General features: G+C 35.8%; 1 protein-coding gene across 3 annotated transcripts in view; it reads right to left on the bottom strand.

Moving 5' to 3' along the window:
• Nucleotides 1-26,918, bottom strand: part of LOC103007881 (CD302 antigen) — a 134,051-nt gene that overhangs the window by 65,252 nt on the left and 41,881 nt on the right. For all 3 annotated transcript variants that reach the window (XM_007183155.2, XM_007183153.2, XM_007183152.2), the window contains exons 14-26: nucleotides 25,611-25,692; nucleotides 24,610-24,678; nucleotides 22,065-22,179; nucleotides 18,441-18,476; nucleotides 17,875-18,050; nucleotides 17,137-17,204; nucleotides 16,776-16,855; nucleotides 16,045-16,184; nucleotides 13,861-13,966; nucleotides 13,468-13,628; nucleotides 7,742-7,871; nucleotides 4,663-4,889; nucleotides 336-501 (exon numbers count right to left, since the gene is read on the bottom strand). In XM_007183155.2, the coding sequence (XP_007183217.2) occupies nucleotides 336-501; nucleotides 4,663-4,889; nucleotides 7,742-7,871; nucleotides 13,468-13,628; nucleotides 13,861-13,966; nucleotides 16,045-16,184; nucleotides 16,776-16,855; nucleotides 17,137-17,204; nucleotides 17,875-18,050; nucleotides 18,441-18,476; nucleotides 22,065-22,179; nucleotides 24,610-24,678; nucleotides 25,611-25,692 (1,556 nt within the window). The remainder of the gene's footprint in view (nucleotides 1-335; nucleotides 502-4,662; nucleotides 4,890-7,741; nucleotides 7,872-13,467; nucleotides 13,629-13,860; nucleotides 13,967-16,044; nucleotides 16,185-16,775; nucleotides 16,856-17,136; nucleotides 17,205-17,874; nucleotides 18,051-18,440; nucleotides 18,477-22,064; nucleotides 22,180-24,609; nucleotides 24,679-25,610; nucleotides 25,693-26,918) is intronic.

Raw genomic sequence — 26,918 nt, forward strand, 5'->3', positions numbered from 1 at the left:
AATTCCCACAAATGTAAGTTTTCCATAAGAATATACACACAAAATGTATGCAAAATGAGGCTAACAAGGACTTAAAACTCAAAAGTCAATTACTATCGTCAGTTGACAAAAATAAAGATAAAACATATCTAAAATAACAAATTAATGACAAAATATTTAACATATAATAATTCTCCTCAAATACAAATTTTCACAACAGATTTTGTTGTAAAAAGGACATGATTATAATTGCTTTATAATTTTAAAATCAGATTTTACAAAACCATTTCCTCAAAATTCCACTACTCATGAGACTGATAACAATTTAAGAATTAAAATATTTGAAATTAGCATACTTCCTGAATAATAGCAAATAGCGCCTGGTTGATTATTATCGCAGTCAGATGTTTTCCAGAATCCATCAGTGTCTAATACTACACAGTCTTCAAGTTGTTCATTATTTTCAGCCCAGCGACTAAATTGAAGATGTTTCCCATCTGACCAACCAAAGTTGAGTTCATCCTGTAAGGAGCAGAAATATATCTTAAGTGGCGATACTTCATGTTACCCCTATTGTATGATTTTGACCTTCGTGGTCGATCTAATAATTTTTAAATTTCTTTTATTTTATTTATTTATTTTTGGCTGTGTTGGGTTTTCGTTGCTGCACACGGGCTTTCTCTAGTTGTGGCGAGCTGGGGCTACTCTTCATTGCAGTGCGTGGGCTTCTCATTGCAGTGGCTTCTCTTGTTGCGGAGCATGGGCTCTAGGCACGCAGGCTTCAGTAGTTGTGGTGCGTGGGCTCAGTAGTTGTGGTGCACGGGCTTAGCTGCTCCGCGGCATGTGGGATCTTCCCGGACCAGGGCTCGAACCCGTGTCCCCTGCACTGGCAGGCGGATTCTCAACCACTGCGCCACCAGGGAAGTCCCCAATCTAATAATTTTTAATTTTATCTTATGTTTAGCACATATTTACACAGCACTTACTACGCACCAGGCATTGTTTTAGGTACTCTGCAAATATTATATAATCCTCATAACAACCATACGAGATAGGTACTATTATTATATCCATTTTACAGATGAGAAAACTGAAGCCATGTAATGTGCACAGTCACACAGAATGTAAACCACAGTGCTGGGATACAAATCCAGGCCATTAGGCCCTGGAGTCCATGGTCTGAACCATTATGCTTTGCTGCCTCACACATAAATGGAACCATTGGTTGTTGGAAATCAGAAAGCTAAAATGGAGTGAGGACCACTGTAAGCTCTGATTAACTTAGAGATAATATGTAGTAGTGGAAAGAACAGGGGCTTTAGAGCTAAGCATACCTAGTTTTGAATTCTGGTTCGGTCACTTAGCTTTTGATTGTGGTATTACCTTGCCACTTTTCCATTCCTTCATCTATTAAATGGATGTGACAATCTCATGGGGTTGGAATTAATGGGGTAACGTGTAAGACACACAAGTCAGTGGCTAGCTGGTACACAAGAAGAGCTACTAGACGTCAGCTCCCTTCCTCTTAAACCTTCAGGCCCTGTGGATCTCACACCACCCTTTTCACACTTGTCTTTGAAGAGAAACTTCCTTATTCACTACATTCTATTGTGCGCTAGAAGTCTGTAAACATCTATCTTTACATCCTGACAAGGGCCTGACCACCCACCTGTCTTGAGAGAGGCTTTACAAGGTAGGTACAGATGTGCAGGGGATGGATTGTGAAGTACAGGCCTGCCTGAGTTTTCCTGTGGTGCTGCCAGAGCACCAGCCCTTCCACACTGATCCACTGAGCTATGCTTTCCTGAGGTCTGGGGCAATTTTGCACCACTGGTTTATTTGGAATATTGGGCAAAAGACCACACACAGTCTCACAGTCTCCTTAGTGAACCAAAAATAGCAAATGTGGTGAAACCTCAACACTGCCAACTGTTTCATTCAGAATTGTTCTCTACCAGTGTTCCAGTTGTAAACTTATGGCCAGTTAATCTCTAAACCAAGCGGTCTCAAATGTGGCCCTTTGCCCCTGTGATGTTGCCTGTACGGAGTATTACCCTGGATTCCTTCCCCCTCGTTGCACTCCCAACTAACCCAGGTCCCTGGGCCTTTGGAACTTCTGTTCCTTGTAGATAAGTCATCCCACTCACACCATCTCTTTACTGAACACTAAATCTCTTTATTAAGACTATAAGTATCTCTTCACTGAATTCTAGACCTTGACTGATCTTAATTAAAACCTGTCTTTTCTAATAGATTAAGTTCCTTTCAGCATCCACAAGGGAAGGCTGCTTGTTTTTTTTAGTCTCAGATATCACAGAGCCATGAGAATGAGGTAGTGGGTATTTTTATTTCCTTCAGTCATTTCCTTTGAGGTTTATGCCCTTCTTCTCTGACATTCACTGAGGTCTTGGCAAACTCCCAGAGTCCTTGCTTCTCTCTGACATTCACTGAGGTCTTGGCACCCTTGCTCCTCCCTGATATTTACTAAGGAGGTGCCCCAAGCCTTGCTCTGTCCTCCTGGTCCTACCACTGACTTAGGGACGTCTATGTTCATGTGGATGACTCACCCCGTTCCCAAGCCTTCTTGACTTCCTCTTCTTCTATGGACTTTCACTTCTATGTACTCGAGTGACCTGCTCTCACAGCCACACTCCAGACCTTCTATAACCCAGAACTGCTGCACTGCAGACACTGTAAACATGCCTCAGTCCAGACCAACATCATTTCCTGCATGAATGTCTACAAGAAATTCTAACCGGTCTTCTATCTCTGGACTGCTCACTTCCTTCCCCAGCTTCTGCCCAGCATAGTTTTTCTCAAGTCAAAATCTGATATTGTTACTACCATGTTTAAAATCTTTCAAAACCTTCCCACTGCTTTCAATGTAAAGTCTTATTTATACTCTGCCATGTTCCAAATATTTCAGGCAGCTTATGAAGATACATAAGAAAGAGCTATGTAAAATTTAATATGTTAAAGAGCAAAAGGGAAAAGAAAAACACAGGTGACGACTGAAAATAGGATAAGAAAGAAGACCGAAATCATCAAGTGGGGAAAAAAGTTACAAAACTGTATGATCCGAAGTGTCATAAAAATAAATACATGTACATAGAAAAATAACTTGAAGGATATCTACCAAATATTTAAACCACATTTATCACTAGATACTGGGATTATAGGTGATTCCAATTTTATTCTTTTAATTTATTCTAACTTTATGATTTTTCTACAGTGACAATATTGCTTTTGTTTAAAAAGGTTTAAGGTGGTTAAAACTAGGAAATGTAATAACTTAATTACCACCTGCACAAGAGACACAGTGATGGGTTTCACATAATGCCAAACACAAAAGAAAAAGGAAGTAAAGCAATGTTATGAAGGAATTGATACTGTGAGGTCTAGGGAAGCAGTTCAAGCTGATAATCTGGCTGGACCTGAGGGTACATTTTAAAATCCAGAATTTTGGAGAAGCTAGTCTTCAAGCAATTTCTAAATACTGCTTTTTAAATTGAGCTTCTGACAAATGCTGGTGGTAATAAGTCCAAAGTTTGTCAAAGATAATGTTTACTTCTGCGTCTTAAGTTTTAAGTTTTTCATCCATTCTCCAGTTCAACTTGGGGTTTGCGCAAGGACTTAAATTGTCTTCAATCACATTTTCTCCATGCAGCCCTAAAACCATCTTGGTATACTGAGGGTTATCCTACCATCTACATAACTCGGGTTTGCTTCATAATGCAATGGACACTTCTTTCCTACTCTCCCAATTACCTTCTCTCCGAGAGTGGATTAGGAATACTGGTTTAGGTGACACGTATCTAACTAGGGCTTTACGAGTCACACACTGCACAGATGCAGGAAGCAAAATTCACATCACAATCTTTATAAATAAATGGCACCCCCATCAGTGCACAATGTACGCAGCCTTTTATACCAGCCCTATATCTTACTTTTCAATACATCTCCGTGGGCAGAGCATCAACTTATTACATACAAGGCTCAGAAAAGAGGCACAAATGGCCTACAATGCTGAGAGGAATGCTACAGCTTCATTAAAAAAAAAAAAGATTCCCTATTAATTATAGCCAAAAGCTTAATTTGCATAAATATTCCTGTTTGTGCTACATGTATGTAGTACATGTATGTAGTTGAGTGCTGGGAATTAATAGGAGACCAGCATTCTTTGCTGGGCTATGAAATGAATGAGAAGTACCCAAGATCAGGGCTTGAGATGTGGCAAAATGCTATTCTAATCCCTTTGTAGAGTGGCTTCATTTCACTCTGCTGATTCGGAAAGGGATAAAAAGCCCTTTAATAATGTTCATGGGCTTCCGCTCACCCAACCCCATCTGAATTTTTAATTCTTCCCTCCCTCTCTTCTTTTCATTGGCTGAGGAGACATGGCAGCTCCTGATTCCAGTTCCGTCTTCGATTGGAATAAATAAAAAGAAGTGCTCAGCTCCATATGTCCATTAGACATTTTTCTTAAACTAAACGATAAAGCACCTGATCTTTCAACAGTGGAAAGATGACTGCTGCTAAAAATTACATACCTCATGAAATTCATTCACTGGAGTAAGATTTTATGATCTCTGGTTTCTTTTAGTCTTATATGAGAGATGCTGTGTGCAATAAAAAATGTCACATTCCATCACCCAATCCTGGCAGTGGGGACTGAAAACTTACGTCATGACTGGAGAGTCCAATCCATAAAGAAGAGTTATGAAGGACCGCCTGCACAGTCAGGAAGGCCTGCTGGTAAGGGTCTGTGATGCTCACCAGGTGCATGTTTTCTTTCTGACACTCCTTTAGAGCATCAGTCCAAGTCAGAGTCTTCAGGATTATTTTGTACAGATTATTTTGATACTTCATAGTTTCTGAAGTATTCTGCAAGGTCTGTCTGCTTTCAATTTCTGTGTGTAAAAGAAAAATAAAGCCACAAAAACCACCTACTTGGCAAGTCATGGGACATTTTTTTCAAATTTCTCCCTGTAATAATGTACTTTAGATATTACTTATCTATTCATTTATTTTAGACTTTGGGTGGGAGAACTAGGTATGTTTTGCTGTATACCTTAGGTAAATTTGTGAACCACAAATTTGTTTTCTACAATTAGAACAAAATTCTGATTTAGTTGATCTGATTTAGGAAGGAGAAAAGCTATAAATAAAAGTAGACTGCAATAGGAGAAAAGCTATAAATAAAAGCAGACTACTTCTAATGGCAATAAGATTACCATTTCAGTTTGGTGTCAAATTCTTCCTTTGTTTGAACTGCTTCAACAAGAGGTGTTGGGTGTCCCCTTACAAGTTTTCATCTGGGAGAACCCACGAAAAAATGTATACAACCAACCCTAAGAGGATATATTTGAATTATTGATTTACAGTACTTCTCTGAAAAAGGCAGTTAGTAAAAAGTATGAGACAAATGAGCAAAGATTAATTCAGCAAAAAGTTCTTCAGAAGCACATGGAGTACTCAGAAAACTGTAAGACACTGATGAAAGAAATCGAAGATGAGACAAACAGATGAAGAGATATATACCATGTTCTTGGATTAGAAGAATCAATATTGTGAAAATGACTGCACTACCCAAAGCAATCTACAGATTCAATGCAATCCCTATAAAATTACCAATGGCATTTTTTACAGAACTAAAAAAATATCTTAAAATCTGTATGGAGACACAAAAGACCCCAAATAGCCAAAGCAGTCTTGAGGGAATAAAACGAAGCTGGAGGAATCAGACTCCCTGACTTCACACTATACTACAAAGCTACAGTCATCAAGACAATATGGTACTGGCACAAAAACAAAAATATAGATCAATGGAACAGGATAGAAAGCCCAGAGATAAACCCACGCACCTATGGTCAACTAATCTATGACAAAGGAGGCAAGGATACACAATGGAGAAAAGACAGTCTCTTCAATAAATGGTGCTGGGAAAACTGGACAGCTACATGTAAAAGAATGAAATTAGAACACTCCCTAACACCATACACAAAAATAAACTCAAAATGGATTAGAGACCTAAATGTAAGACCTGACACTATAAAACTCTTAGAGGAAAACATAGGAAGAACACTCTTTGACATAAATCACAGCAAGATCTTTTTTGACCCACCTCTTAGAGCAATGGAAATAAAAATAAAAATAAACAAATGGGACGTAAAGAAACTTAAAAGCTTTTGCACAGCAAAGTAAACTATAAACAAGATGAAAAGACAACCCTCAGAATGGGAGAAAATATTTGCAAATGAATCAATGGACAAAGGATTAATCTCCAAAATATATAAACAGCTCAGCAGCTCAATATTGAAAAAACAAACAACCCAATCAAAAAACGGGTGGAAGACCTAACTAGACATTTCTCCAAAGAAAACATACAGATGGCCAAGGGGCACATGAAAAGCTGCTCAACATCACTAATTATCAGAGAAATGCAAGTCAAAACTACAATGAGGTATCATCTCACACTGGTCAGAATGGTCATCATCAGAAAATCTACAAACAACAAATGCTGGAGAGGGTGTGGAGAAAAGGGAACCCTCTTGCACTGTTGGTGGGAATGTAAATTGATACAGCCATTGTGGAGAACAGTATGGAGGTTCCTTAAAAAACTAAAAATAGAATTACTATATGACCCAGCAATCCCACTACTGGGCACATACCCTGAGAAAACCCTAATTCAAAAAGAGGCATGTACCACAATGTTTATTGCGGCACTCTTTACAATAGCCAGGTCATGGAAGCAACCTAAATGCCCATCGACAGACAAATGGATAAAGAAGATGTGGTACATATATGCAATGGAATATTACTCAGCCATAAAAAGGAATGAAATTGGGTCATTTGTAGAGATGTGGATGGACCTAAAGACTGTCATACAGAGTGATGTAAGTCAGAAAAAGAAAAACAAATATCGTATATTAACGCATACATGTGGAATCTAGAAAAATGGTACAGATGAACCGGTTTGCAAGGCAGAAACAGAGACACAGATGTAGAGAACAAACGTATGAATTGGGAGATTGGGATTGACATATATACACTAATATGTATAAAATAGATAACTAATAAGAACCTGCTGTATAAAAATAAAATAAAATAAAATTCCCCCCCCCAAAAAAAAACCAGAAGCACATGGAGTAGCTACTTGAAGTTCTCATTACATGACAAAGGTTTTTTTTTTTTATCGTTTGTTTAAAAACTTACTGTGACCAATGAAAATGATTTAGTACCTTTAAAAAATATCTTTTTCAAAATATAGATGATTCCTACTTTTAAGTACACATTTTACTTTTATTTGGATTATAGGAGGGCATAGACAGTGATCCATTTATGCTTCACATCCTTTTTTTTTTTTGAGTGCTAAATTTAACCGTGATTGTTTATACCGAACTCAGTTAAAAACATTTTTTTTCTCCTCCTTTTCTCATGACAGTAAAATCTGAAAAATTCCAGAGTAGAAAGGAGAACAAAATGCAACCATAATTTACTGTCATTAGACAACACTGATTAACAAATTCCATTGGATATTTAATTTTGATATTTAATTATGGCAATGATCTTGAAAAAAAATCACATTCTATTTGAGCTAATTTGCCTCACTGAGCCAGTATGCATTTAGTCATGCTAAAATTTTAAGGAAGCTGTATGATTACAAATTAATATTAATTAATTTATAAGATTTTTTTGTGAAAAAGTACTGTACATATCTAACAGCATAAAGTACCATAGTTATCTAAATAATAATCTATACCTGAATATTTCTGACAGAGAGACAGAGTATGGTGTTCACTGCAGGAAGTAAAATTCCACGTCCCAGTAAAAGGTGACTTTTGGAAGTTGAGCATTAGAGCACAGTGGTAGGACAGCTCTTCATCAAAAATCTAAACAGAAAGGCAAATATGTACAAGCAATCATGAAACTAACAGTCTGAAGATCCCAGCAAGGGAACTTTATATTCCAAATTGGATTTTTCTTCCTGTAAAAAAATCCATTAAGGAGCTGACCATGAAATCACTAAGAAAATCCTGATAAACTTTCAAAACATGGGAAAGGGCAATTAACTTTAGAAATTATAGAACAAAATAGTGGCAATATTGATGAATACATCTTCAAAATAGATAAAGAAAAACTGTTAGAAGACAAATACACAATTATAATAATATTTAACACTCTGCTCTCCTTCTTGACATTGCAAGTAAGCAAAAAAGTAATGACTGTTAATTCAACTTATTAGATGTTTATAAACTTTTTATAATGACAAATGGTGTACCACACAATAGAGAACTCACCTTAAAGCTTTGATTCTATACTTGTCACTATAAAACATCCATAAATAAAAGTATCTATCTAGATTTCATTCTCTGACCACAAATCAATAACATTAGACATGGAAATTTATTCAAAGTATATTGTCCCTATACTTTTCTGTATCATCTCAGAAAGATAAGAAAAGTAAGCTTATCCCAGGAGCTACAAAATTTTTTTAAAAACTACATACTCACATGCTATTCAATAAACATTAAAACAAAAATGAAAAAATTATAGGAAAGACTAATATGACAAATATTACAAGAGATATGAGTAAAACTTTATGTGAAGGCAAACATGTATTATTAAATGCATTCTGATTTTTAAAGGAAAGATGAACTAAGAATTCAGTATGAGATTAGAAAATCAGCAAAAATATAACTCCAAGAAAAACAGGATAGAAAAATGTAGTAGTATTTGTATCTCAAGCAATAGGAGTAGGTGGTGGAGAAAGGGGAGGAAAAAACTAGTAACATACACTAGTTTTTGTAAAAATCTAAATAAGAGAAAGTAAAAACGATTAAAATAAGACATGGCGATTTTAAAAGATAATAGCAGACAGGACTTTATTCTAATACATTTGAATATCTACATGAAATAAACAACTTCCTTGAAAAATACAAATTAGCATAACTGTTATAAGGAAAAGTAGAAACACTAAAATGTACCAGTAACTTTAGAGGAAATTGAAAATTAATAATAATGCTCATTTTTAAAACTATATGTCAGGTACTGTGCTTAAAAGCTTTAAATGAAATATTTTACGCAATCCTCACATTGTGTTGTAGGAACAACAGTATCAGAACTTAACTGAGTTATTTGTATGGACCTAGAGTCTGTCATACAGAGTGAAGTAAGTCAGAAAGAGAAAAACAAATACCTTATGCTAACATATATATATGGAATCTAAAAAAAAAAAAAAAAAAAAGGTCATGAAGAACCTAGGGGCAAGAGGGGAATAAAGACGCAGACCTACTAGAGAATGGACTTGAGGATACGGAGAGGGGGAAGGGTAAGCTGGGACAAAGTGAGAGAGTGGCATGGACATATATACACTACCAAACATAAAATAGATAGCTAGTGGGAAGCAGCCACATAGCACAGGGAGATCAGCTCGGTGATTTGTGACCACCTAGATGGGTGAGGTAGGGAAGGTGGGAGGGAGGGAGACACAAGAGGGAAGAGATATGGGGACATATGTATATGTATAACTGATTCACTTTGTTATAAAGCAGAAACTAACACACCATTGTAAAGCAATTATACTCCAATAAAGATGTTAAATAAATAAATAAATTAATTAATTAAAAAAAAAAGAACTTACAGATGAAAAAATGAGACTTAAGAAAAGTTAAGTGAACTTCCTAAGGCATATGAAATGGCTGAATGGAATTCAAACTCAATCTGACTTTAGAGTTTAGCCCTCACCTACTACACCAAATCCCTTTAGTATTAAACAATGATCTCTGAACAGGGTTCTAATATCACATGGTTTTGTATACAGTTCCTTCAAACTTTCAGGGAAAGATAATTCCCCAGACTGAGTCTTAATTTCAAAACACAAAGGCAGAAAACTACCCAGTTCATCCTATGAAGCTGACATGATCAGAAAAAAAAAAGCATAAAAAAATTAACTCTATGAACAGAGATGAAAACATTCCCAAATAAAATTCTAACAAATCTAATTCAGTAGTTAAAATAAGCCACTCTCAGCAACTAGATTTTATGATAAGGAGATAAAAATGGTTTAATATAACATCTATTAATGTATTTTACTACATATCCATAGGCCTAATGGGAAAAACTGTATGACAATTTCAATAGATGGTGAAAACAAGTTTTAGAAAATCCACTACTTATTCCAGAATAAAAATTCTAAATAAATGATATATCTTAAACAAAAAGTCCACATCAAATATAATAACGAAAGACTGCAGATATTCCCATTAAAGTCTAGATCAAGTCTAGGATGTTATTTATTACTCCTGGTATTTACCATGGTTCTGGAAGTCCTACACATGTAGTGAAGCATGAACGGTTATTTGCAAATTATGATTATCTAATTAGAAAACGCAAGAAAATCTAGTGAAAAACTGAGAAATAATAAGAGCTTTTAGTAAGATGGATGCCTATGAAATAAATATACAAAAATACTCAAATAATAGATTTCCTACATATCAGTAAGACAGTTTTAAAAAGCTGCCATTCTCAATGGCAAAAAGAAAGAGAACTTCTCTAAAAACTTCACTGAGGAATTTAAAAGGAAGACTTGAATCAATGGAGAGATATGTTACACCATATTCTTGAGGGAAAATTAATAAAAAGATGTCAATTCTTCCTAAAATGTTGTCAAATTCTCACCAGAAGTTTTCTATTTAATTGTTTAGATTGGAAATTAACTAAATAATTCTAGTTTGTCTTGAAGAATAGACAAAAACAGCTAAAAATATTTTTAAAAGGCATATAATAAAGGATAACTAATCCTATTATATTTTTTGAAATATGGCAACATTATAGTATTTAGACCAGTGTGGGAGCTATACAAGAATATGTCTCACACACAGATACATACACATGCACACTTCACATATGATAAAAAAGGCATTCTATATTGATATTAACAGATGGAAGTATATGCAACAAATGATGCTAGACAATTGGCCAGGATTAGGGAAAAGGATTAAGTAACCATTGACAACATATGCCATATACCATGGATGTATCATACTGTCAGAACAAAAAAGCAAGCTATAAAACAAAATGAAGAAAATAAAGGCATACATTTAACTAACATTTACATGAGGGACTTTCTAACCTAAAAGCAATGGAGGGAAAAAAAGAAATAGAGTTGAACACATACCAAAAAAATCAAAACTTATTTCTGTAATATTTTTGGTATTAGACCTAAAGAAAAAAAAAAAACCTGTGAAAATATCTGCAATAAATGCAAGAAACACAGGGTTAGCACACTGAATATTTACATAGTCATAAAATCAATAAGAAATACATGAAGGCCTTGATAAACTGTCAAAGAATAAGAAATTCACATTGGATGAAATTCAAATTATTACTGAATTTATATGTTTTCATTAGAAATCAGAGCAATATAAATGAAAATATGATATCATTTAAACTACCAAATTAGCAAGAATTTTTAAAAGATAATTCTCCTTAGAGCATTGTAGTAGACGCAGTGCAGTAGAGAAGCTAAGAATGCTGGCTCTGCAGACTTGGATTTAAATGTCGACTCTGCACGCATACCCTGCATGATTTCTGGCAAGTTACATGACTCTCTCTGTTTGTCTCCACATTTCTAAGATAGGAGAGGAGTACAGACTGTTTCACATCTATTGTGCATATTAAATGAAATAATGCATGTGATGCATTAGCAGAGTGTCTGACACATATTAGCTGCTCAATAAATGTTGGAAATTATTAATACACTGGTATGAATAGAAAAGTAATCACAATATATTGCTGACAAAAATGTAAACTCATAAACCTTTCTGGAAACCAATTTGGTAACCAGAGTTTTACAACTACTTATATTTTTTGATCTGGCTATATCACTTCCTAAATCTATCTTAGGGAGGTAACCTGAAATATATAGCAAAGATTATGCACGAAGATGTTAATTGCAGCACTATTTAGGATTATGCAAAACTGGAAACAGCCAAAATACCCAGCATTGTTTAGGTAAATGATGGTATATCTATCAAGAAATATTGTGCAACCATCAAAATGCTTATCAAGCACATCTTTTAATGGCATAAGAAACTACTTATGATATAATACTGAGAAAAGTAGATACAATAGTATATATACTATGATCTTATCTATGTCAAGAAGACAATGTATAGAAAAGCCCTAGAAGAAAAATGCTGAAATATTCATTGTGATTTCCTAGATCAGGATTCAAATATGGTTTGAGACCTATTTAGTAGGTCATGAAATCAGTTCAGTGGATCTTGATTCTTATTTGTGATAATGAACTAGAATAGGATAGAACACAGAGAATAGGTTGACTAGACTAGACTAGATCAGACTAGAGTGGAATAGAAAAGAAAGAAATATAAGCTCTAAGGGTAAGTATTATTTCCTGAAACTTTTGTTGCAATTCAATATTATTTATATCTATGTGCTGAATGGTAATTTAAATTTATTTCTTACTATGGGTCATGAGTTAAAAGTTTAAAAGCTACCAGCCTAAGTATAAGCAGGATAAGGGTTGACATTTTTCTTTATTTTGTTTACTCTTCTATAACTTCCAAATGTTCTACAATAACCAAGCATTATTTTGATATTTACTTTGTACATAATTACACGTTTCACAGTTCCCTTTGCCACCAACGTCAACCTTGAGCAAAGTTCCATTGCATCAGGAATATCAGTTGATGTCTAGGATGTACTTTTGGAATTCAACTTTAAAATTAATCTCTTAATCTTTGCCTTTTGTGCAAAAGGTGGTTTGTATCCAGTAAATAAGGAAGACAGAAGCAGTGGGCAGCAATATCATGGTACAGGGTAACTACTGTTAATATAATGCCTTCTTCCCTTCTATAGCTTCTTTACATTTAGATCTTAGGGAAAAATGATCACTAATCACCGATTTTGTACTTTTTAACCTCAGGAGACTGAGGCTGACAGCTCCAAATTCCAAGATGATAAGTAAAGCATTTATATTAGCTTTTATTTGCAACTCACTAGTGATGGTTTTACATGGTTATGAAATAAGTGTTATGGAATCTGATACTACTATGAAAAACTAGGGCATCTACGTGAAGGCTGGGGAAGCTCTGTTGTCATTCTTCTTGAGACAGCATTATTGATATAATTAATAGATGGTATAATTCATTCATTTAAAGCATATATTCTATAGTTTTTAGTATATTCACCAAGTTGTGCAACCATCACCCCTAAGCAATTTTAGAACATTTTCACCACACCAGAAAGAAATCCCATATGCTTTAGGCCATCACCACCAATCCTTCTAGCCTCTTAGCCTCTGGCAACCAGTAATCTACTTTCTATCTTTATAGATTTGCCTATTTGGATGTTTCATATAAATCGACTCATAAAATAGGCCCTTGTTCTTAAGCCAATAATTTGTGGAAGACTCAGGTATTTCATAGAGCTACACAGTTTATTGATTAAAAAAAAAAACCTTACATTTGTTGGTATTCTCAGCCTCCGACCAACCAATAATGGGTGAAAGTTACTGTATGTCAGCTCTCTGTTATCCATCCATTTGTTTATCTTCTCATAGGCAGTCCAGCGCAAACCAATCCATAAAGTAGCTTCCATATCCGGAAGCAAGGATGTAATAAAATCTGTCAGAAAGATTTTTTTTTTTAAAAAAAGCATTTGACTTGTTCAAATTAAAGATATACTAAAAATGTCAATGAATATCTCTTGCTTATCTAGCTACCAGGATAATCTTTCACCTACTCTGTAAAAAGTAATTTAATAAGATTCTTTGTATGTGTTAATTCCCCACAGCCTCCCAACATGGACATGGCCTCCAGATCAGAATAAAGCATGTTTACGAAACAATTCTGCTACCTTGCTCTCTCTGGCTCAGCACTGAAGGAAGGGTTCCACCATAGGTATGACAAGCATCACTGGCTTCAGAAAATGTGACAGACTTAGGTTTGATCCTTAAAAAACACTGTAAACAAAGAACACATATGAAGTATAAGATTCCACACACGGGAAAGCTCACATAGGAAGAAAATGCCTCATCTTTTAGAAGGCTGCTAATTTTCTGTTTGTGAGATATAGAAACTTACAAAGTAGTACCAAAAGAATGCAGATCTACACTCTTCTTTTTTTGAAAGATTCATTTATTATTTATTTTATTTCTTATTTTTGGCTACGTCGGGTCTTCGTTGCAGCATGCAGGCTCTTCACTGTGGCATGCGGGCTTGTCTCTAGTTGTGGTGTGTGGGTTTTCTCTCTCTAGTTGTGGCGCGCAGGCTCCAGGGCGCGTGGGCTCTGTAGTTTGCGGCACGTGGGCTCTAGTTGAGGCACGCGAGCTCAGTAGTTGTGGCGCATGGTCTCAATTGCCCCCGTGGCATGTGGGATCTTAGTTCCCTGACAAGTGAGTGAACCCATGTCACCTGCATCGTAAAGTGGATTCTTTACCACTGGACCACCACGGAAGTCCCAAGAATGCAACTCTACACTTAATTTAAGCAACTGAAGAGTAGTCCTTGAGCTATTTTTTAAAAAAATCTCCCATTTATTGAGTGCTTCCTTGTGTTAAAACACTTTGCACAGTGTTATCTCATTTAATTCTCACAACAAATGGGAAAACTGAGGCACAAGGACATTAAGTAACTTTACCCATAAGTGAAATAGCCATAGCATGGTATGGTCAGCATTTAGACTCTGCTCCATTTGATTTCAAATATGTATTCTTCATCATTACCTTATATTAAAAAAACCACATTTTTAAAGAAATCATCCCCCTGTCTCTTGACAGGATATTCTAATGGGGTGAAGGGGATTAAGAGATACAAACTAACAGTTATAAGATAAATAAGTCACAGGGATGTAATGCATAGCAAAGGGAATATAGTCAGTAATTTTATAACTTTGTATGGTGTGTAATCTATAGAAATATCAGATCACTATGTTGTACACCTGAAACTAATATAATATTTTCAGTCAACTATACTTCAATAAAAACAAACAAAAAACATAAATTTACATCAACTATGCAAATTAATCTAGTACTTTGGGGGGAAAAAAGATTGTCCAAATTTTAAAAAGTCAAAATATACCCTTAATATTTTAACTTTACTACAGATGCTTTCAGCTGTCAGACACATCTCTTCCTTTTTCTTCTTGATATTATGATCATGTTAGTGTGGAGTAGCATGTCCCAAATTGTGTTCCTTGAAACAGGTTATAAAATGGGTTGTTTTTTTTTTCAGCCTCCTTACAGACTGGAATGGCCAGAGAAATATAAAGTCATTGGGTGGCTTCTAGAAAAGACTCTAGAGAGAACACCCTGAACTTGAGCTTGGAAGCCATAAGTTAAGGATGGCAGAGCAGAAAGACAAAGGAAACCTGGTTTTGAAGACCACAGAGCTTTCATACCAACCCCAGCCTGCTTATCTTCAAACTCCTTTTATCTGAGAGAATTAATGTTTTAGCATACTATAGTAATCTCTCTTTTTAGCAGCCAAATGCATTTCCTAAGAGATACATACACCAATATGAATTGTGCATCTCAAGGAAACAAATATAGAATGTGGCATGTCCCAAAGCTATTTAATCATAAACCCTGCTCTGGAAGCAACATCAATGATTAACATTTTGTTAGCATATGTGTATATTCCCAAAAAGTAGTTTGGGAAATGCTGGTCTAATTTGATTGGTAAATGCTGCTTGGATGTTTTCCTTAAGGGGGAAAATTTATCAGCCAGAAATTAAGCCAGTTTCCTACATGCCAAAGAGATAGTCCTGACGAGTCAATGTATTACTATTCATTGAAAGATCAACGTTGGCAGTTTAAGTGTTAGTAGCAACAGAATAGGAACACGGTACTCTGAAAGACCTGTAGGCGTGATTAACTTGAGAGTTAACTTGGTTTCTGAAAATGTAGAGAATCAGGTGAGACACTGAAATATGCAGAGTCTATCTTACTGAAGTTACTTGGTAGGATGCCATTCTGCCACAGGCCATATAACCATCATGAAAGCAATCATCATTTGCACAACGTAGCAATTCTCTTTTTACCTTATTCTGAAAAGTAATCCAATCCCCAGAGCACTGTATTTTAGCGGCAGAATCCGGACTATATTTCTCTAATGAAGATACATTGTATTTTTCACAGACGAAGGGCAACTTGGTACTACAGTCTGCTGGTTTATTTAAGTCTGAGAAATGAAAAGCAGGATTACAGTGGTGAGAATTTTCCATTCAGCACATTTTTAAAACCATCCAGTAGTGAAGAAAGTCTCTTTAAATCAATCTTTCCCAAATGGTTAAAATATATTCCTTTTCTTCCCTAGCTATTTTTGTCTTCTATTATTATTACTCATACCAGTAAGTTGTAGCATACCAATATTGCCTATAAAAATGCACACACTTGGTACACACACAGTTACCACGGTTCCTGATGGCAGGAAATAGAGAGTTGAAGAAGGCTAATGAGGGGGAAAGGGACCTAAATTATACTTTAGAACTGCTGCCTGTTCATCTTTGTGAATTTGTCTATATCCTTATTGGTTATGAAAGTGGTAAGTTTATTTCTAAGTAACTACTTTAGGATAAAGGAAGTCAAAATATTCACAGTGAAAAGCACCTTTATTTGCATTTGGAACTTGATCTATTGTCATTAGCAATAAATCAGAATATGACAAAGCTACCAAACATATAATCAAAAGGAAAGCAAGATTAAGCTAGTAATTGAACCTGAAGTTCACATATTACATAATCAACGCTAAAGGATTTGTAATTCACCTTACCGCTAAACCAAGTCTTGGCAGAGAGGTAAAAGCATTCCTCTCCAAATGTTATAGGAAAGTGATGCCATGGATATCGTGAGCTGAAAGAAAATGAGAGATGTGTCAGCTCATAATGTAGTTACATGTTCCATTCTGTTTTTTACTGAAGTAATTTTAATTCTAAATTTAATGTTAGGCCATTATTTTATACTACTTTTTCTTGATGCTCATTTGCTAAAGGATTTGGTTTCTCTAGTCTAGGTAGTTTATGGATTAATGTTCAAAACTAATTATAAACAGTACTCCATTTAGTAAAAGGGGATTTGGGACTGCTTCTTTTAAACGATAACTTTACAAAGGCACCATCAAGGATGTCACATACTGCATAAAACGATGTTCTATTAGCTGGTCAGTAGTTCTCACCCACCATTTCTCCTCATCGCCAGATATCTGAAAAAAAAAACCACAAAAACAAAACAAAACAAAAAACAACTAAACACCCATCCTTATATGTGCTGACTTTTCTAGAAGAGTTTTGATTTAAATACCCTGGCCCATCATAACCACAAACCACTATAATTTCCAGATATTCATTACTTTGGTCTCTAAATTACATAAACCAGGTCCTTTCATCAAAAAAGTAGTTTAGAAACTCTTTTTATATTCACAGGCTGTATTTTGCATACAGAAAATATGGTCACTGTAATTATGGGCATATATTAATTGGACATATAGTATCCTGTTGCTAGTAGTTATAAATTTAAAAATATACAAATTATTTTTCCTCCAAAAAACTATTTTGCAAAGTTAGTTATTATTAGAAACAGAATCTCAAGTTAACTACAAAGTTAACTTTTAGTAAAAAATGTGACAAGGAATTAGACTAATTTATATTACCTATTGAAGCTCATCTTATCAACTGACATTAATAATTAATCTTGAATATTTTAAAACATTAAGCAATTCTTTTTAACTTTTCTAACATGAAGTGATGAACTTATATGTTGTTAGGCAAATTTTACTTGAGAGGAACATTTAACTTTTGTAGAGTTTTGAAATTTTTTTAACAGAATAAATGTAAAAATAAGAAAATATTTAAAAATATGTTCTTTTAAATTACATTTGCTATTTTGTTTTTGATGGCTCTTAGTCCTGCAAAAGATGTTAAACTAGCCAGAGAGCTGTGATTGCTAGCACAATACAGGACGGCTTCTTCATAGTTTAAACGGGGATCAGCAACAAACCAATATTCACTCCCTTCTATTACAACTGGAGGTCCATGAATTCCAGCACGCTCTAAAGAAGAAGAAAAATAGCAGAATTATGACTGCATAAACCAAACTGCACCCTCTCAGCATGGATTATTGTTCAAAACTATTTATAAATAATAATCCATTTAGATTACTGGCTCTCTTTGGCCAGGGCAGTGCTGCCTGGAAGGTTCCAAGGATTCCTGAGCCAGTGAGTGACTCTGTTACCCTCCTGTACTCACAGAGAAGGATAAATAAAGCCTCAGAGTCTCATCCCACACCAGCTAATCACCTTCCCTGCATGGAGACACTTCATCTCATTTGAAGACATGATAGAGAAGAAGCTGGCACTTAGGCCTGGGCTTAAATAATTAACTAAATACGTCACTGAAAAGGTAAAAGCAGCTTTGGATAAATTTTAGTTTTCTTAACTCACCTGGATTGTACCAGTCTGGTATTTTTGGAGTACGACCTGTATAAGAAAGCAAATGGCTTAAGTTTAGTATCCAATTACAGACCACGGCGTACTAATAAGTCCCTTTAGTCTAACTCAAGAGGACTTGCAGTATGGCTGAGATTTGTCCATTTCTGGCCAAATCATCTCCTTTCATGTTATGATCACTTCATAACATTGAATTTTGTGGGGCCCACACTAAAGCTGTTTTTGTGGCAACCAAAAAGGCAGATTTGTTACATATTCATACAGCATTACTAGCAGTTCTCTATCTTATATCATGGAAGTCACAAAGGAAGACTAGATGGATAAAATATAGATAATAATTAGAAAGTACAAATAAGTAAATGAATACACTGTATACATTACATAGAAGCACTAAGGAATATGCACCAAGATAATCATCACTGTAGGATGAGGTTATTCAGGAACCACGTCTCCATCTAATGCAATTTGAATACACCTAGGTTGGTAGAGTTTATTGCCTCCCAAGATATCCTTGGAAAAAAATGTTCAGTGATCCAGTACTGAAACTTTTGAGAAAATGAGAGACAAAACTGGGAAGAAAATAATAAAATTCACCCAGCGGGAAATATGGTACCGTACAAAGAATTATGGTCTTTGAAGCTGGGTGAGTCAGTGTCTAAATGCCCTCAGACTCTTTGCTGCTGTGCTACTTGGGATCAGTTGTTTAACTCCCTGAGCCCCAACTTTCTATTCTAAAAAAATGAAACTCTCCTACCTAACTCACAAAGACAGTGTGAAGATCATGTAAGATCACCCCTATGCAAGCACCCCGCACAGGGCCAGGCACAGAACAGTTCCTCTCAGGATGCTAGCTGCTTTCCTCTCCCTTTTTATTCTGGTCACAGGTCACACTGGTTTCAAGCCAAAGACATAATTTGAGGAATTTTAGAAATTACAGGGTAAAATAGCTGTTCTTAATTTTGCTATTGTATCAGGGCCAATGCACGAGAAGACCCTACTCCGAGGACTGCCTATATATCCAGTATCTGTGGTTTATCCCTGTAACTCAGTCCTCTGTATGTTGGATAATTTCCATTAACAGTGCTGCAAATCAGTTAAAAAAAGAGACATAGTTTCTTGTTTGTAATCTTGTCAAAGAATTCTGTTCATTTGTATGTTGGGGGAAAGCTATGCCTAACCTTTAAATTTCTTTAAATTAGTGAGAAAAGCAAAATAAAAGGTGTCTTTTTACACAGGATTACAAACATGTATGTGTGTACAAGGTATCAAGAAACACAATATAAAAAGGTTGTGTTTATAGGTCATTTTCCTAAAAACACTTTTATGAACCTTATTTTTGCTACTGTTTTTGCAACTAAAAAAGAATATTTAAAAAGTATATATATCCATAGTGATTATGATAATTTAAAAAAATTAGGTTGTCAAAATATCTCTTTTAGAGAGGAGGGGACTAATTAGAACCAGCTGTATGGGGTAATAAAAAAGGCAAGAGCTAGAGAAAAGGTTTGGTGATTTGGGCTACTGAAGAGGTAAACTGCTTTAAGAAAACCAGAAAACACAGATTAATACAGAAGTGTCCAGTTGAGCAGGCTTTGGCTGTTCTAATAGCCAAGAAAATATCCAACCAGTGAATGTGACACACTGTAACTCAGAAATTTAGGGACTGTCAAAGGGGAGTTAATATAACATTTAAACCCTGGATCAAACCATCACTGATTGCTTCAAATGACTGCAAATAGGCTGAGACAGGAAGTTCTTTAGTTTTTAATTTTGTTTCTGCATTGGAGAGAGCAGGGGTGCAATTATTTAAAAGATTTATTTATTTGGTTACCTGATTTATGTTTGCTAAGCTAGTTAATTCCCTTCTCTTTTGTTTAAAATAACAAATACATTAAAAAGAAAAAAGAAAACCATATGTTCTTCATAATATTTCCTGTGGTTACTGGTTTGTCATTTCTAAGGTTTTCCTGGCGTATACTCTAGGGTCTGCCTCAGTACTCAGACATGAGGCAGGGGAACAGCTACCAGTGAGAGCATACTTTGGAGGGAGCAGTGACACTCTCTGTGGCATGCCAAATACCAAAGAATAATAGGAGTGTCACAACTAATGCTTCAAGCCAGAGATATTGTCCAAGTTAATAATATATTAGTTACTTTGCCACTTGTTTGAAAGGTATCCAAACTGGTTTTCCTTTTTTCTTCTTTCCGGTTTAATCAATAATCAGGACTAACTCAGGTATAATTTCTCCTTTAGAAAACCCCCATCAGGGACTTCTTTGGTGGTGCAGTGGTTCACAATCCGCCTGCCAATGCAGGGGACACGGGTTCAAGCCCTGGTCTGGGAAGATCCCACATGCTGCGGAGCAACTAAGCCCATGCGCCACAACTACTGAGCCTGTGCCCTAGAGCCCACGAGCCACAACTACTGAGCCCGCGACAACTACTGAAGCCCGCGCACCTAGAGCCCGTGCTCCACAACAAGAGAAGCCACCGCAATGAGAAGCCCACACACTGCAATGAAGAACAGCCCCCACTCACTGCAACTAGAGAAAGCCCGAATGCAGCAACAGAGACCCTACGCCAAAAACAAACAAATAAATAAACAAATTTAAATAAATAAAAATAAATAAATTCCACACACACACACACACAAAAGAAAAACCCCATCCACACACACACACACACACACACACACACACAATTCCCCTTCTATTAATGACCCCCCAGTTTGCCCTGTGAAAGAGACTTGCCAGTTACTGCACTGGATGTTGCATCTGAAGCTCTTTTAAAGGCAAGATGGTGGCGTTTTTCTAGGAAGGAAGAACAATCTTCTAATGGGCAGTTCCATGAGATAATCTTTGGGTTTTTGAGAACTTATAAGAGGATTTCCCTTTAGTTTCAATGATCAGTTCAGAAATTCATTTAGGAACTTTCTGTGCATTTACCATTATATTAATTAATTTAACATATCTAATATCTGCTTAAGAATAATTTGGGAGTTAAAATCTTCTTAACATTTTCTGTAATATATCCTTGACATTTTCCTACTAAAAAGTGAAGTAAAAGGATATCTATTTATTATCCTTTCTCTCTTTTTTGTCACCAAAGGCTCTACTATCAAGCTAACTGGTTTCCTGAATTTGAATGAGATAAACAATTAGTAATTTTGAGCTCACTGAAAACTGTTTCTAAATTGTAAAATTTAGATCTGGGACCTGCCCAAATTTGATTTCCTGACTTTTGCTTCATTCTTCCCAAGCCTGTCTGCATTTTGTCCTTCATTTTGCGACAAAGTAAAAATTAAAATGATTCCCTCTACTTCGTCTCTCCTTTCACTTGAAATAATCCTTCATTCCAAGACCTAATCTCCCTAAATTAGCCTTAAATTTTATCTCCTGTACAAATTCTTTCATGACAAAAGAGGAAGGTAGTATCTAATTTCAGTAAGGTAGCATTTTACTAGGGGTAGGAGTCAGGCAGGATGGAGCTTAACATATTAGCTGTAGTGTCACAGGCTTTGAAAAGTATAATTATAGACGAAAATGCCCTCTTAGGTACTTTGGCTCAGCATTCACAAGTTCCCACGAGAAGACTGTGAAAAGGAATAACTACATTTACCTTTTGGAACCTGGCACGTCCATTCAAGTTTTGCATCACAAGCAAAAGGCCTTAAATAAATAAATTCTCTGTCATCATAGAAATACCACCTTCTTCGCCATGGCCTATCAATGACCTAAAGGAGGAAGAGGATTGTAGAATATTTTCAAGTTGATGCAGCCCTTATACAACACTAAACTGTAAGCCCTATGGTCTTTAACTCTGCTTTAGCTCTAGCACCTAGGATATATGTTTATGAATGAACACATGAAAGAATGCAGTGTTTAAGCAGTAACAGTCTGAGCAAGAGCCTTCAAAGGGACTGATCAAGAAAATATAGCATAGGGTCGTGTTTATGTCCAAAATGCAAATTACTGTTTTTTTTTTTTCTGTTTTTTGTTGATATGAAATTGTAGAATCTTGCAACTTTAAATTTTGGGAAGATCGAGCTAGAAAAGAATATTTGGTTCAGTGGTTTCCAAACACCAGCCTCCTGTGATCATAGCAGACCTATGAAAAGTGACATAAAAGTCTGGCATCAGGGGCCCAAGTTCCACCTTTGGCGTTGCTTTGTGTTTCTGGGATATTGCCCTCCTCTGTGTGGTCTAAGATGACTCTCTACAAATTCCAGGCAGCAAGCAACAGGGAGAGGAAAGGGGAGGACAGGACCTGGTAGGAGCATCCATCAGTTTTTGGACTGCTATCTCTTAAGGGCAACATTTTGGAGGGTTAGAAGGTGGCAGGTGAGGTAAGATTCTCCTTCCAGACACTGCCCTAGCTGGCCTTGTTACTGATCAGTGTCTCTTCTGTTTAGTTTTTTTGGTAGGTCCTTCCAATCTTTTCACACATAGGGACACAACTTACATAGAATGTAGTTTATTGCATCAGTGTTCTGGAAACTTCACAAACTTCCATTAAGTTTTCATTCTTTCATGTGTTAAACTGGGAATTCTATAAAAACAGCATGATACTACAGAGTGTTTTACTAAAACAGTTACTTTGAAATAATGCTTTCCAATGGCCTTCTCAGTACTTGGTCTCAACCTTCGTGCAACATTTCTGGCCAATCATCTTCCTGAATCTCTTTCTTGGGTTTACATAGCAAAGATAGTTTCTAGATGTCTCCTCCCTCCTCATCCTCTTACATTTTATAAAATGTTGGTAATCACCCCAAATCCACTTCTTGGCCCTTTGCGATTTTTTTTTTTTTCTTTTTTTGGCCGTGCTGCGTGGCTTGTGCGATCTCAGTTCCCTGACCAGGGACTGAACCTGGGCCCTGGCAGTAAAAGCCCGGAATCCTAACCACTAGGCCACTAGACAACTCTTTTTTTAATGAACATTTTCCTTCAACTCAAGTTTCTTTATTCTAACTTACTACAGCATATTTCTTACTGCAAGCTTGGATTCAAAACATCAGTTAAACTAAAATGTATTACTATTTTCTCCATAAACAAATACCCCTTCTGACTGTTTCTATAAATGCCATACATAGCATAGTAGACCCATACACCTAGGTTTAAATTTCAGTTCTGTAATCATGTAAGTTACTCAGAGCTCACATTTCTTCCCCGTGAGATGGATACAGTAACAGTACCTACCTGACAAGGTTGCTTAAGTATTAAGTGAGATAATATATGTGGCATGACTGTGCCTGGCTCATGAGTCAGCAAGTGTTAGCTGCTGTATCATAACCATCATCACCGTCATTGTTACTCTCCTATAACACTCTTGTTCTTGCATAAAACTTACACTTTGTCTGTCATAGCCCTTGTAATTGCTCTTTTACTTGTCTTTACCTCCTACGAGATTGTAAGTTCTGTGAAGACAACGACTGTTTTATATCTTGTCATTGTTGACCCCCCAGAGCATCACAGACTGCTTGGACATACTACTTATGGAACGAATAAACAAATGAAGTCTGCAAAGGAAGAGGCCTAACTGGTCTTCCATGTCTTCTGGTCCTATCTTTTGCATCTTGAAATCTGTCTCAAGATGAATCTTCTCATGCCCTCCTTAGTTCTTGTCAAAAACCGTTAATCATGTTCTGTTGCCTACCAAAAAAATGCACGAACTCCTTAACCTGGCATCAGTCTAACTTCCCACCTTTGTTTTCAACCACAGCACCAACTAAAACTTCTTGATCTGCATTGCTCCCCTCACTGCCTAAGCCTCTCCCTTCCACCCCCACTTTCTTTTATGCCTTACCCTATCCTACCTGTACAAACTCTATCTATCCTTAAAGGTCCAATTGAGGTCCCACCTCTTTCTGGAAATAGGCAATAGAAATCACTTCCTCTTCTGAGTTTCATTAGCCCTCCTCAGCCTACTCATTTGGAGCTTATTACTGCATAGTAACAAGAGTCGTCTTTCTTGAATATGAATTTTATCTTCTCAAATTAAGTGTCAGTTAAGTTGCTTGAGGGCTGGGCCATGGGTGTACTTCTAACCTCCCATTGCACCTAATATCATGCTCCACACGCAAAAGGCACCTCATGATCTGTTGCCTGACTGCACATACTGCCAGATTTATTTTTTAAATATGCAGATTTTCCAGCATTGTACTGACCTTGACAGCACCACAGTCTCTGATATCATAATCCTGCTGAAACTCATTTGCCGTGATGATAGTAGACACCTTAAAAGACAAGAGAGGCTTGAGAATTTAAGACTGATGTATAAATATTTGCAATTTAGATGTAATTTAGGCAGCTTTAATAACTCAAGTGTGTTCATATGCCAAGGGAGGAAAACTTTTTCATTTCTTTTTTATGTCAGGATGCTAAATCACGCGAGGACTTATAAAATGCCATGAGGTCTTCAGTTTCCAAACAAAGGAGGCTACAGTTTCAGAAGTGGAGGTTAATCATGTATTAAGTTCACAGTTGGAGTCATAAAGAATCAGGAGCTTGCAAAATACTTTTTTTAAATGCATGTGTTGAAATGTTAGTTATTCGATCGACTATTCTTGGATATGCTCCAATATGAAAATGAAGTCAAGGAATTTTACATTTTGAAAGAATATACAATGACTTGACACAACGGTAAGGTGGAGCAAATATTTAATACCTGAGAATAATTTGCTCCTCTAAGTGTTACCTAAAACCTCTCCTTAGGATAATGTAAACATTTGAAATAATATTTAAGGACTTTTTAAGGTTCTCCTGAATTGTTTCCTCCAATTAAAATTCTTTCTTTTTTATATAACTCATATTTTTAAATAATAAAAATAAAAGCTGCTCATTATGAAAAAAGAGGAAAAAAAAACAAAGAAAAAGAAAAAAAAAATCACTTTTACTACCCCCAAATGACCGCTATATTTATATATCTATATTTTTATTTTTTTTGGATTATATGTAGAGAGACTACGTGTATGGTTATTTTTTTAATAAAAGTGAGATTAGTAACTTATTTTTCCCCACTTCATATATATGAATCTATTTCCATTTCAAAAAAGATACATCTACATAATTTAATGGTTGTATGGCTATATTAATTAACAATCAACTTTCTTGTTATTGAAATAAATACTCCTTCCATATTATCCTAAACGAGAAAGATTAAACTTACTGGTGTATGATCACTCCATTGCCAGGATCCTTGTAAGTCAGGGCTCCTTTTATTCAAACCTATCCAAAGCCAACGCTGGTCACTATGTAAAAAGGAAGTGTTAAGAAAATTTGAGCACAGCATTTGGCAAAAACATTTAGCATCCACATGTCTAAAATGCTTAAGACATGTAAGTTTATTCAGAAGACCTTCTCACTAACTGAGAAACACAGTTTCAAGCTATATAAACAAGTCTTCTGAAATGAAACTGAACCCTATTTACAGGGTAGCTATCAAAAAAGTACCAGACTTTTTTAAACTAAATTTTATGTTATTTTCTTCATATGAAAGGCAAAAACTATTCTGCTTTGAAGAACTTAGGAGGGAAAAAAAGTATATGATTATTTCAAAACTTTTACTGCAGAGCTTCAATATGAGATAATGTTTTCAGATACAAAAACAACCATAGCATTTCCTTAAAGCATTTGTCTGTAACTATCAAGTATCTTTTTAAAATGAAGAACCTGGCTAACCTTTGGCTTGGCTAACCTTTTATTAAATGAGATTTAAAAAAAAATTTAATTCCCTCTGCCCACTAAGTTTAAAGTAAAACAAGCATTCGAGTATCAATATTTTCTAAATACCAAACTCCATGGGTTATACCAGAGCAATATAATTAAGCAATCACTTAAGTGAATATATTTAACTGTCATAACTATTATGCTTTCATGTGCAAGGCACTGAGCTATGTGCAATGATGATACAGAGAAACACAAGACATAATATCTACCCTCAAGTGGCATATAAACTAGTCAGGGAGACAAGATATATATGAACAAAGAAAATATGAGACCATTTTTGAAAAACATCAAATGATAAAAATTTGCACACATTTTAAGCACTACAAAGAGTTCGGAAAAAGGAGAGGTCACTGTGGACTGTAGGAAGTCAGGAAACATTTTGTGGAGTTAGTAGGACAAAGGACAGTCTCTGAAGAATTGCCAACATTTCTTTGGAGCCATAATCTGAGTGTTTACCATGTGCCAGTATTCAGGCTGGCTGAGCGGAGAAAGGATAGGCATTCCAAGGAAGAATACATACAACAACATATAGACGCAGGGACATACATTGTAAGTGATCCCTTCCCCTCAATTAAACTTATACTCTAACCAGGGAGATATTTTCAATAAATTGAAGCGATATAACCGTAAGAAATTTCTCCATCTCTAACTTCATTTGAAAATACTCTCTAAAACATAGTATACTTCTTAGGCCTTAAAAAGTAGACCATTTACCATGCAATTTTTTTTTGGCGGGTGTGGTGGGTTG

Source organism: Balaenoptera acutorostrata, chromosome 8 (assembly GCF_949987535.1).
Source record: "Balaenoptera acutorostrata chromosome 8, mBalAcu1.1, whole genome shotgun sequence".
Classification (NCBI taxonomy): Eukaryota; Metazoa; Chordata; class Mammalia; order Artiodactyla; family Balaenopteridae; genus Balaenoptera; species Balaenoptera acutorostrata.